Source organism: Cyanistes caeruleus, chromosome 16, assembly GCF_971803275.1.
Source record: "Cyanistes caeruleus chromosome 16, bCyaCae1.hap1.1, whole genome shotgun sequence".
NCBI lineage: Eukaryota > Metazoa > Chordata > Aves > Passeriformes > Paridae > Cyanistes > Cyanistes caeruleus.
The window spans coordinates 7,929,777-7,941,967 of NC_141716.1; the positions used below are offsets into that span (position 1 = coordinate 7,929,777).

The 12,191-nt window shown below is 49.7% G+C and overlaps 1 protein-coding gene across 1 annotated transcript in view; it reads right to left on the reverse strand.

The window, feature by feature from the left end:
* Positions 1-4,263: 4,263 nt before the first annotated feature.
* CTNNBL1 (catenin beta like 1) overlaps positions 4,264-12,191 on the reverse strand; it is a 47,163-nt gene continuing 39,235 nt past the window's right edge. Inside the window, exons 14-16 of the mRNA XM_086852644.1 lie at positions 10,216-10,353; positions 9,596-9,668; positions 4,264-4,514 (exon numbers count right to left, since the gene is read on the reverse strand). Coding sequence (XP_086708770.1) covers positions 4,426-4,514; positions 9,596-9,668; positions 10,216-10,353 — 300 coding nt within the window. The 3' untranslated portion in view covers positions 4,264-4,425. The remainder of the gene's footprint in view (positions 4,515-9,595; positions 9,669-10,215; positions 10,354-12,191) is intronic.

Sequence of the window (12,191 nt, forward strand, 5' to 3'; positions counted from 1 at the left end):
AACATTTCTGGGCAGGGACATGAGGTGTCTTTGTCCCCCTGCCTGTTTTGGAATGTTCACAGCCCTGTGTCCATGGCCCCTCACCCTGGGAGCCCCAGCACAATGTGGGAAAGGCAGCAGGAACCACCCCACCACCCTGCCCGAGCACGTGGGGGCTTTGGGACTCAAAGGCCTCTGCCCAGAGCAGCCCCTGCACAGGGAAGTCTCCAAAGCATAAAATTCAGAAGAAAATTACTTGAAAAGAATTATTTCTTCAGAGAACTCAAGTTTCCAGGCCATTAACTCCTTCCTCTGCAGAACCCACTGCCAGGTTCCCGATGGAGAGGAGCACCATCACAGGTGTCTGTCATTGTGGAACAGTTACCTCTTTCCAAACCATTAAACACCAAAAAAATTAAATGTAAAAAAACAAACAAAAATACCACAAACCAACCAGCCCTTCCCCCTCCAAATAATTTCCTGCCCCAGGAGAAAAGCTTTCCCTGAGAGCAAGGCCTTAAAAGAAAAAAAAAATTTACAAAATCAATAGTGTAAGTGACTTATTTCGCAGCTGATGGTTTGGTCCCAGTGCTGACAGACTCGCTGTATTTAGCACAGCCTCAGTCCCTCCACTGGGATATCAGGAGATGTTCCTCAGCCATGATTTACACTCATTTCTCCCCGTTTAGGGAGGCTCAGCCGGGAGCAGAGCTGAAGATGGATTTGGACACACAGTGAGGACAGTCAGTGCCTGTCTCCTGTGGCCAGGGGGAAGTGCCATCAGCTTCTGCTGAGGCAGGAGGAAACCAGTGCTCCCACCCTCCCTGATACTGCCAGCACTGGGGCTCCCACCCCACTGCATGGATGGTGTCATCCCTCCCCCTTCCCACACCTGCTTCCCCAGGACTTGCCCCAGGATTTCCCCAGGACTTGCCCCAGGATTTCCCCAGCCCCAGCCAAGGCCAGCTTGGCCTCAGCCCAACCAAACCCCACTGGGGCAAGCACCTCCATGGAGCAGAGGAATCTGATGACCCCACAGACTGAGGACAGCATGTCCCGCATCCTTTGCTGCTTTCCTGCTTTTAAATCCTGGGCTGATGCTCGGCAGCCTCGTGCACCTGGTACCGAACCTGGATCAGTGTCCTGGCAAAGTTCAGGTGTCTGGGTGACAGGCTCATCCCTGCCTGCCCCATTGCCCTCTCTCAGCCTGGGGCAGCCTTGGGCATCCCCAGGGGTCAGAGCTCCCACCTCTGCATCCCAGGATCCTGCTGCAGAGGGCAGCGGGAGGCACTGCGGGTGCCCTGCTGAAGACCAGCTTCTTTCTCCTGGAGGGCAAGCTTCCTGCTTCCCATCACCAGAGTGCCTCATCCATCATGTTCCCTCTAATTACCTTCTCATTTACCTCTTTAGTCAAATCTGTTTACAGTCAGAGACAAGAAAGAACGGCCTGGGGGGGTACAATGGAGAGGGGCCTCTGTCCCTGCATGTTCTGCTGTCCTGTGCCGAGGCTGGCCCAGTACTCTGAGAGCAGAGCAGGCACGGGAGTGTGGCTCAGCATGAGCTCAGCTCCTCAGAGGAGCCAAGGCCACCAGGCTCTAGCCACCCAGTCCCTGCCATCAGTCCCAGCAGCTCAGAGTCCCATGTGTGCTGCTTGTGGGTTGTGACACTCCTGCACCTTCTCCCAAAACCCACATTTAGCTCCAAAGGCAACAGTGATGCTGCTGTTCCAAGGCCACAGAACCAGCAGGGTTAAACCAGGGCACAGATCTCCCTGTCTGCAGCCTATGGAACTTCCTCAAGGAAATCTGCTAGTAGCTCCACCTTTTAATCCTCCCTCAATTACAATAACGTCATTCTCCACAACTGCCAAGGCTCGGGGTGCCCATCCTCACACCTCCAAGGCTTTTCTGTGCTGCTCAATATGACAGCACAAATGAGCTGGCCAGGAGCAGCACATTAAGCTGAATAATTACCTTAATTAATAACAGTGTGCCTATGTGGGCCCCCAGCCTATCCCAAGGACCAAGGCAGAGGATCCAGTGTTTCCCAGCAGTGAGGTGTGGGGCCAGAGTGGGTAGGGTCTGCTGTGATTACCAGGATCAAAATTGACTGGGCTCCTTTGAAGCAGTGGGGTTCCTCCCTCTGAAAGAGCTTGGAAATTAGAAGAGAATAATTCATCATCCACCTTGTAAAAGCCTGACTTGCAGGAACCATCTCTGCGCAAATTCCTCAGCAACATCTGGAGCACCCTCATCCATCACAGGGACAGTGGCTGGGCTGGGTGGGATGGGCACGCTGCCATTCCTTAATCCCACAGATTCTTCTTTCAGCTGGGGAAGACAAAAATCCTCGTGGCAAGGAAGACAAAAATCCTCATGGCAAGGCATTCCTGCTCCCCAGGTGCAGCACCATGGCCTGAGAGGGACAGTGCAGAGGTGGCACCACGTCCCCAGCCATGCAGAGGGAACACAACCTCACAGGATGTTGCTGAGGCTCAGGCCCCATCACAGACTGTGCCTGTTCCTTCTCCTGATGCAGGCCAGCACTGACTGTTGGCGGCTGGAGCAGTGCCAGGACCATTTCCTGCTCCCCAGGGAACCCACACACCACCACACTTTAGGTTTCTCCAGCCCCTGTCCCTTGCTGTGCTTCCCAGGTGAGTTCACTGGCACAATCCACTGTGGCAGTGATCGACATTTTGCTCCCAGCAGATGCTTGGGAGGTTTTCCTCATCTGAGAGGAGCCAACTCAGAGCAGGGATCATGCACTGCACACCCACAGCAGCTCACCAGCTGTGCATGGAAATGATCACATGTATACACACAGGTGTGGCAAACAGCAAGATCAGGTTTAAAATGTACACTCAGATTTATAAACTTACCTTGCCCTTAGGCAGTTTATTAAGTTTTCTCAAAACCTTCCCTGCTCTTTTCTCCCCCAGATACATAGCCTCTCTTCTCACCTGAAGCTGTTCCACATTCATTAAGTTCTCTTTCTGCTCTGCCTCATACTCTCTGAGATCCTTCTCTTTCTCCTCAGCTCCTCCAACACAAGCACAGTGTGAGGGGACACCCATTCACCTTCCAGGGGAAACCAGAAACCAGCTCTGACCACAACTCTACTGGGTATGGAAAGGGAATCAAGTAAAAACCTAAACACACCTGAAAGCTAAAGGAAATAAAACATCTTTAAGGAAGCAGGTTGAAAACAGAAGAAAGAAATGAGGAATTTGACAAGTTCTGCACAAAAATAAATGTATTTTTGCAGTTTTATGTGGCTGCTGAAGCCATGACTTCCATGCTGATCCCCTGAACACCAGCGTTCAATAGCACCAGGCCAGCAGTGCCTGTGCAGTCAGGATTGAAGGAAGCCTTTAAGCTTCCCTGACAATGCATTTTTCTTGGAGATAAAAAATGAATGCTGCCAGCATGCAAATCTCTCTAAATTAGGCACGGCCCAGCTTGCGGGATCCACGATGGCTTGTGATGACAGTCATTAACTTCAGCAGCAGAAAAGAGGATGCAGGAAAATATCCTCTGCTACTTCTTATCCCAGCTGGACGTCCTGGCTCAGGGAAGCACCGGAGTCTGGCACAATGCCACCCAAAAGCACACCACAGTGCAGAGGGTGATGAGAATGAGCTGTGGCCCCTTTCCCCAGGGCACACAGGGCCACCCCTCTGCTCTTGGGGACTTGCTGCTGCTCCAAGAGCTTTCCTGTCCAGGAACTACAACACTGCTTTTCTGCTGAACAAGCACAGCCAAGACCCAAAGCTGACTGTGAGGAATTTGGGCACGTCACTTACTTACCTCCCCTCACTCTTAGCTCTGGGTAAAACCCCAACAGACTCATTCCTTCTTTTCCCGCTTCAGGAGGGAACAGTGACCAGCCTGTGCCAGAACCTACTCTCAATTCCCACTCACCTTTGGGAATATTTAACAGGAATGGCTGATGGGGCCAATTCCTGGACCTCTTCTACCACTGAAGAAGGGATGAACTGGACACACACCACCACCTCAGCTTCCCTGGCTCCCATCAGAACAAGGGTTGTACATTTTCATTAATGGATCGGGCTGGAAGAACCTGCAAACAGTCTCTCAAGCCATCCAGGCTTCCTCTCTGCCCTCCCTGCCACGGATACATTTGTATTATTTCACACTGATCCTTGGAAGCTTGATTTAGGGGGAAAAAGATAAAAAAGATGGGAACCTCACGCTGGCTTTGTGCTGGGTATGCAGCTGCAGCCCCACTCACAGAACACTGCTCAAATAACAAACCAGGAACTAAAAAAAAAGCAAACTATCTTTAATATCTCCCAAATCCCATTTAGAAGCAGTTTCATAGAAACATCACTTTCATCGTGCAATAGAGGCTGGAGGAGGGGCAGGAGGAGGGAGAACTGGTGCCACGTGCTTGTGGGCAGACACAGAGGTGTCTCCCAGGTCCTCAGAAATTCTCCAGCAGATCCAGGATCCGCTTCTGCTCGCTCTCCCGGAACTCCTGGTTCTTGCCGTCCCCGATGTTCTCCGCGTACTCTGCAGGGAGAGAGAGAAGAGGGACACCGGCTTTGAGTGCAACAGGAACAAACAAGGGCAACAGCTCCTGCAGACACCACAGCGAATCTACAGCCACAGCCACTGCAAACAGCCTAATGGGAATTAATGCAAGGAGCGTTGATGGTTTTCCTGCCCATCTCCAGGGTTAAAGCTTTGCATAACAAACATCTGCTGACACTCATTAAAGCTTTTGTGGCAGACAGAGGCAGAGAACTCCCTGCTCTGGCCCAAGCAGACACCAGCACCCAGGAGCACCCATTCCCTGGCATGGGAATCATGGCACTACGCCCAAGAAATGCAAACAGTGCCATAAATCACTGCAAATCAGTGGCTTCCTAGGTCCCTTTGGACACTCAGTGTCATCAGGGAAGGTCAGGTAGGCTCTGTGACAGCTGTTAATCATTCCCAGTCCTGGGTTTAACCTGCCTGCTGTCCAAGCATCCTGAATGAGGATTTTTGCCAAAGAGACCCAGATTCCTCCATCTCCATCTGCTTTTAGACACACAGAAGAAAAGCCACCAGCTCAGATTTAACTACAAACCAAACTCCTTGTCATCAGGAAGAGGACACCAGACCCTGAGCGTGGTGTTGCCCATCCATGCACACGGCCAAACACTACAGAACTAAACATTCCCCCTGTAGTTCTCCTTCCTGATATTCATTTGGAGCTGGCAGCTCTCATCCCCTACCAAGCTCCCTCCTTCCTGCAACCAGAACCTGCATTTTCAAAGACGTTTTAAAAAGAAAAAATGAAAAGCAGGTTCTGAGCTGTGGAAGCAAGGAGCTGAACAAATCTGAGGAAATCAGGAGCAGCCTGATGGTTAAGACAGCGCTTCCCTGCCTCCGCCTGCTTGCATTCTTTTCCTTCTTCCAAACAAACAGAACAGCTTGTATTCAGCACTGAATGGTAAGTTGCTGTAGAAAGTTTGCTTTAATATTTATACGTTTAGCACAGCTACTTGCTCTGAGCTCCATCAAAGCCTTTGTTACAGGAGCACTGAAAGCAGTGAGGACAGCCAGAAGTTAGCTGATGTGGGAGTCTTCCCTCCTGTGTGTACATGCTGGCTCTCTCTCTCTCTCTGTGTAAAAGCAGTAGAGTTCTTTGCCAAGCCCCTGGGAAAAATATTTTTAATATTTATAAACCGCTCCAGTAGCTGTAACGTGAGCAGGTGGTAACAGCTGAGGTTTGCTGCAGGTGAACCTGAGCTGCCCACTGTCCCAGCAAAGGGCCCAACTCAGGGCACCTTCCCTGGACAGAGGAGCTGCTCTCCACAGCTCTTAAAAGCAGCAGAAAGCTCCTACAAGGACGGATTCCTTGTAGCTCCCTGTGTATGGACTGATTGCTGTGGGACAGCCCAGCCCTGCTGCGCTGCGTGTGCTTTGGCTGAGGGCTGCACTGGGGATCCAAACCTCAGGCAGGAGATGGTCCCAGTGCACAGGGATGGGATGGGATCACCTTCCCAGCCAAGGCTGGCACTTAGCTCAGGATCCCTGTCCCCTCAGGCAGTACCAGAGCCTTCTGTCAGCAGCATGCCCCCGGAGCTGGTGCAGGAGCCAGCTCTGTCCCCAGCAGCCCCTTCCACGCTCCAGCAGGGGAACAGCTGCACTGGATGCTGCTGGAGTTTATTGCAGCCCAAGGGCAACACTTCCCACCTGCAGTGGCCTCTCCAAGCCCAGGTGAGGGACAGCCACAGTCCTCAAGCCTGGCACAGCTGCTCTGCCCCCAGCTGTAAGGATGGCCAGACTCCTTGGACTAGCAGGGAGCTGCTGAGTGCCACTAATGACACTGCCCTTCCTTTGTACCAGGAGATCACCCAAACAAAAACAAGACACAAATTCTTCTTATCTTGTCCAAAAGCTCAGCATTTCTCCTTCTAAACATCTAGGCTTTGTAAGACTAAAACCTCAGTGACTCCAAGGCAGAATGTTTACTGGGTTATGACAGATGTTAATGCTCATTTGAAGCATTAGCAGCTTGAAGACACGAGATAAAACCCCCAGAACCAGGCTTAACAAAGTAAATCTCCAACCAAGATTTTATGTATTTACTTTTTTATTTAAAATTCCACCACTTCACTGAGATTGCTAAAAAAAACCCCAAATGTAAGCTGCCCCTGCCAACAGTTAACCAGAGCTTACACACTGCTGTAGCTACACAAAGGGAAAGAGCCCAAGATTGGTTTCTGCTTCATTAGACAAAATACAATGGTTACAGAACAGTAAAAATCAATTGGGAAATACTGAGGCTTGTAATGGATATTGGAAGCTCTGGAGCCTGCACAGATGGAGGCACCATGAGCCAGACTGAGCTCCATCCTCAGAGCACATTGACCCTTCCTTTGTGTTTACCTGTGCTAATGGGTTTGGGCTGGAATGTGCAGCAGCCATTCCACATGCCCAGCTCCCAGTATGCCCACTCACCTGACACCAGGTGTGAGGGCAGGGGCCCCAGCAGGAGCAGCTCTGACAGAGCTTCCAAGGGAGCCAGGATCAATGGCTACACCCTCTGGATCAGCAAGGAACAGCGAGATTTGCCGTTCCAGAGCCAAGTATCATTTCAAAGAGGCCTGTGCCTCACTCCATTGCCAATGACAGATGGAGACCAGGCACCTCCCCAAGATACAGACACTGCTGCTACCCCAAATCCAGCCTCCATCCCCAAAAACATCTCCCTAGCCAAGGCACACACCACTCAGTTGTTTTCTTCCAAAGCATAAACTACCTGTCCTGTTGCAAGAAATGCTTGATCTTCCAGAAAAAGGAAGTGTGGGAGGACTGGTCAGCCTGCAGAAATGCATTAATGAGCCTCCCGTTATTCCCTGCCCACTCCTCCCCCTTGAAAGCTCTACCATAAGAAAACAGTCTCGCTTCCTTGCTTGCATCGTAAGTAATTCTGAGCCACCCCAAGGGATCCATCAGCTGTCAGGTTGCCAGAGAAACATGGAGAATATGTAGGCCATAAAAATCAAACTAAAAACTGAGCACCTAATTAGTATGCAAAAATAGAAAATAAAAACTGAACAAGAGCAAAACACTGAACAAAATGTAAAAATAAACCAGTCCTCATCTGTCCTGAGAGCAAGTTGGGAAGTAGCCTGGAAACCTTCCAGCCAAGGCTCAAGCTCCTGATCTCTCAGTCACTTGTAATAGAGTCATGTGCAGTTGACTCCAGTGAAGTTTTGGAAACCCCTTGCTGGCCCCAGCATCACACTGCAGGGTCCACACCCAAATCCCTGTTCCAGCTCCTTTACTTTCCTGGAATCTGTGTCCAGGGAACTGACTTCTTCAGAGAGGCAGGTGCATGTCCCAGGTGGTGCTGCTGTTACAGGCTGGTGAATCTGTGCTCACTATACATGTGGACACGGGTGTGTAACTACCTCAAATTTCAGAGCCCAGTGCTGCTCCTGCCTCTTGGGTCCCACTGCAGGACTTCACAAGCACCCACTAAGAAATTTATCACTGAGGTTTTGACTATTGTCTCTAAAAGTCTCTAAAACTGGCAGGTATAAGAGCTGGGGAGAGCTGCAGTCAGAGCCCAAACTCTGTACCCATCCCTGCATTATTAACATGCCAATGTGTCCCTTCAGGCAGGGAACGTGGTGCTGCTGAAAGCACCCAACCCAGCACGACCCTGAGCTTGCAACACCCGACACAGCCATGGAGAAAGTTTCACAATGCAAGTCACTGTCTGGGAAAAAAAGAATCAGATGAAATTGTAATGCAGCTGCCCTCTGATTCAGCTTGGTATGTAAATCAACAAGCCAGAGCCGTGACTGTGAGGTGTGCAAATCCAGCGAGGTGTGCAGACAACTCCCTCAGGGACACACGGCCCAGGGCAAATGTGAGAATCTGATCATGGACGTGTGCCATACTCCACACTGGAAAGGGGCAGTTTAGAGGCAGGAATTTTCAAGTATCATAATTAAAATCAGAAAAGACATCCTATGCAGCCCCCCTTCTCACCAGCAGGCATTAGCTTGCACTTCGTGGCCAAGGACAAGGGCCAAAGAGATTGCCTATAGCTGCAGGCAATCTCACACTGTCAGAAAATCACTCTTAATTTTGTCATACCAGCCAGCTTTCTAATTCCTTTTTTTCTTGCGTATGAGAAAGGAGAAAACCGACAGGTTCTGCAGGAAATAAGCTGTGTGTACCTGCCATTGTTGAAGTGGGGACAAGGAAAACCCAGGAGAACATTGTTGTTCCCAAAGAAAGCAGAAACATTGAAACACAAGCCCAGTGCTGCTAAACTTCCTTTCCCTCCAGAAGAAAATTAAGACTCCACTTACCACCCCACACTGTGGGTTACCCCACACTGAAAAACAACACAGCCCCTTTGGAGCAGATACATTCCATAAGGAAGCAACTTCTCCAGGCAGCTCTGGTTCCCTGCTGCTCCCATTAAGCCTCTCAGCTCCAAGGGGCCATGGGAAGAGGCTCAGTCCTGCCCTCCTCACCCCCAGTTCCACTGGCTGCTGCTGCTGAGGAGGGCCACAGCTCAAATAGGCACTGCTCTAATTCACCATGAGCATTAAAAATAACAAGCAGTACTTTAAAACTGGGATTGCAAATCACAACAGCTACATTTTAAAGCTATGGAGGATACTTTAATGCTATAATCCATATTAATCTGACACTAAGAACAAGACAAATACACCATGGGTACTAATATGGTGCAGATGGTAAAGTGCAAGGCCATGTTAATGAAAGATGAGACTCCACTATTCTTCCCTCTAGCAGGCATGCACACTTCCCTTAAATATTTACTCTCACGTTAATGTCAGCAGTGAATTCCAGCCAGGCTGGAGCTGATGGAAGCGTGGAGTGACGTGCTGTTCTCTGACAGCAGCTACAGCGAGTGTCCTAACTCAGAGGCAAAGCAAAGCACGCCACTAATCAGGGTGATTCCAGCCCTGCCAGCATCTCGGAACACTGCTCAGCTGCTGCCTGGAGATGCTCAGGAAGCCAAGGAGAATTACATGTGAAGGCTCATCCTGCAAAGCGATGACCAAGCTGTCCCCAGTAGCGATGAGACACTTGCACAAGATATCTCTACTCACCCTTCAGGATGTGTCGAACAATTTTAATGGAGCTGCCTCTCATGTTCAGGATCTGGTGAACTCTTTGACGAATCTGATGGGGAGTAGGACAGAGAAGAAAGAGATCTTCAACACAAGTCCATGCACAGCCTGAGCACCACAAAAACCAACTCAGCCTTGGCAGCCCACAGCATCTTCTCAGGAGCACCCAGGAAGGCACGTGGCACAGAAATAAGAAGCCACAGAATGCATTCACAAACCCCCAATTCAGAGGAAGCAGAGATGCAGCATTTTGCACAGATCAAGAAAAGCTGTATCTGTGCTTTTGTGAGACCTCCTGAGAGCTGGTCCCTTTCCCCTACTCCCTCAGCAATAGCATCAACATGGCCTTTCCATTTCAAACCCTGACCTCGCTCACACAGATTATACAAATTTAGTGACAACAATTGGCTTCTGACCCCACTAATGCCCTCCTATCTGGTACAGCTTGATGAAGCTGTATGTGCAATAAACAGTAGGTTTCCTCCCTAAAAGGGAATTAGAGAAACAATTACTCAACACAGCATTTGCAAGGATTTAGAGCCCTGTCTGCACCGGGAATGCCAACACAGATGATCTGCCAACCTTGTACACAGCTTTACCTGGGGAACATTGGCATTACAGATCTCTGCCATGATGTAACAGATGAGCTGCAGCACAAAGAGCCCAGCATCCAGACGACGGAGGTAGAACTCGTCTTCCATGTCATCATCTATGATCTCTCCTCGACGCACCATGTCCTGTAAAGCCACACAAAGGAAAGGTGTGAGGATCCTCTCACAGCACTTCCCATTAGGAGTGGCAAAATTCTGGTGGAATTTGTGGTTTCTTAAGAACTGTTTTGTTCCCCCAAACATTATCAGCCATGTATTTCTCGCCGAAGAAGTATTTTAATAATTCATTTAAATTCACAAAACATTTCATTCAATTTGGAAGAAGTTTTGCCTTTGCTGGTTGTGAAGTGTGTCCATCTGCAAGTTAAAATTTTAATTTAAACACACAAATCACATTTCTACATTGAGAGATGAGGGTGTGTGGCTGTGGAAAGACCCATGTATCTGTGATTTACAAGTCCTTTGTCAGAATGGAACAAAACCTACTCTTTTACTGGCCATCTGAGGGTGCTGTTCGGCAGTGCAAAACACGACTCCAGCACACTCTAATACCTAGAGGGCTTCTAGCTTCATTATTGACCAATAGATGAGAAAACACATCTAAAAATCCTGCACAAGGACAACTTTCCCATGACCAGCCAGGCTCTTCCAGCTGTGTTTCTAAGAGGTGCTGCCAGGGCAGACCCAGGACTGGGCTTTTTTCATCAAAGAGCATTGACTCCCATGCGAATGACAACCCACCATCCATTCTTCCTCTGCATATACGAGTTTCACTCACAGAGACCTGCCCAGAGGGAGGCCAGAGGAAGAGTGAAAGAGGCCATTCCATTCCATTCCATTCCATTCCATTCCATTCCATCTCCCATGTCCAGAGAGCACGTCTTCTTCAAAACACTGCCAAGAGCCACCTGGCAGCGAGCTCAGAACAGCCTCCTCTGAGCTGGCCCGAGGACATGCCTGTGCTCCATCCTCGTGGGGAGGGCTGACAGGCCCAAGCAGCCGTGTCACGTGTCACCTTCTGCCTTTTGGGGTTTGTCTTCTGGTTTTGTCCTTAAACAAAGGAAGCAGCTCGTCAGCCCCGCGAGCTCGCTGCAGCTCTGTGATTTATTCCGCAGCCGTCTGGCAGGTGGGCGCACGCCGGAGGAGCAATATTTCCTCATTAGAGCCATCGCCTGCGAGCGCTCCGGACCTGCAATGCTCCACAGGATGCGCCTCCTCGGGCACACGTGCTCCAGGCATGCATGCACACAAGGTCACCACCACCAAAGCCGGCTGAGGCTGCCAAATTTTGCTGTTCTGTCAAGCCAAGCCCTCGTACCTAATGGTGAGTTGAGGGTTTTAGGTGTAAGAAGGAAAATGAGTCCTGTGCAACTCTCCCTGGAGGGGAGCAGTGGATGCTCCCTGGATAGAAATTTGATGGAGTGGCTTAGACAGTTGATTCTCACTTCCCCTTGAAAGGGAGAGGGAAGCTTAGGTAGTGAAATATTCCTTTCCTCCTAGAAATCCAGTCTGCCAGTAAAAGAACAAGTTTGTGTTGTCAAATCAGCTGCTTTGGCTACACTCAGATGTGATACTTCAGCATCACATCCTGAAGACTCCAACACATGCATGACTGTCATTTACTCCAGGTTCTCAAAAATCATGGGCACAGGCATGACTGGGCAAAGCCTGCATGTGAGCTCTTGCCAGTAAATAGAAAAATCCAATTTTGTGCAGAGAGTAACTTCCCTCACCCTAAATCCATGCCAAATGGCTCAAATCTGGTCTCTAAAGCTAAACAATGATGAGTCTGGCTAGTGAGAGAGCTGAACAGTGAGACAATTATCAAAAAAAAAAACACTCAAGAAAGACAACACACTCACTCCTGAACCACTGCTAACACTCCACACTGCACACAGGCTCATTGGCTGCTCTGCTCAACAGTGCTAAATTCCTGAGCAGAAAAACAGCCACAGGCCAGGACT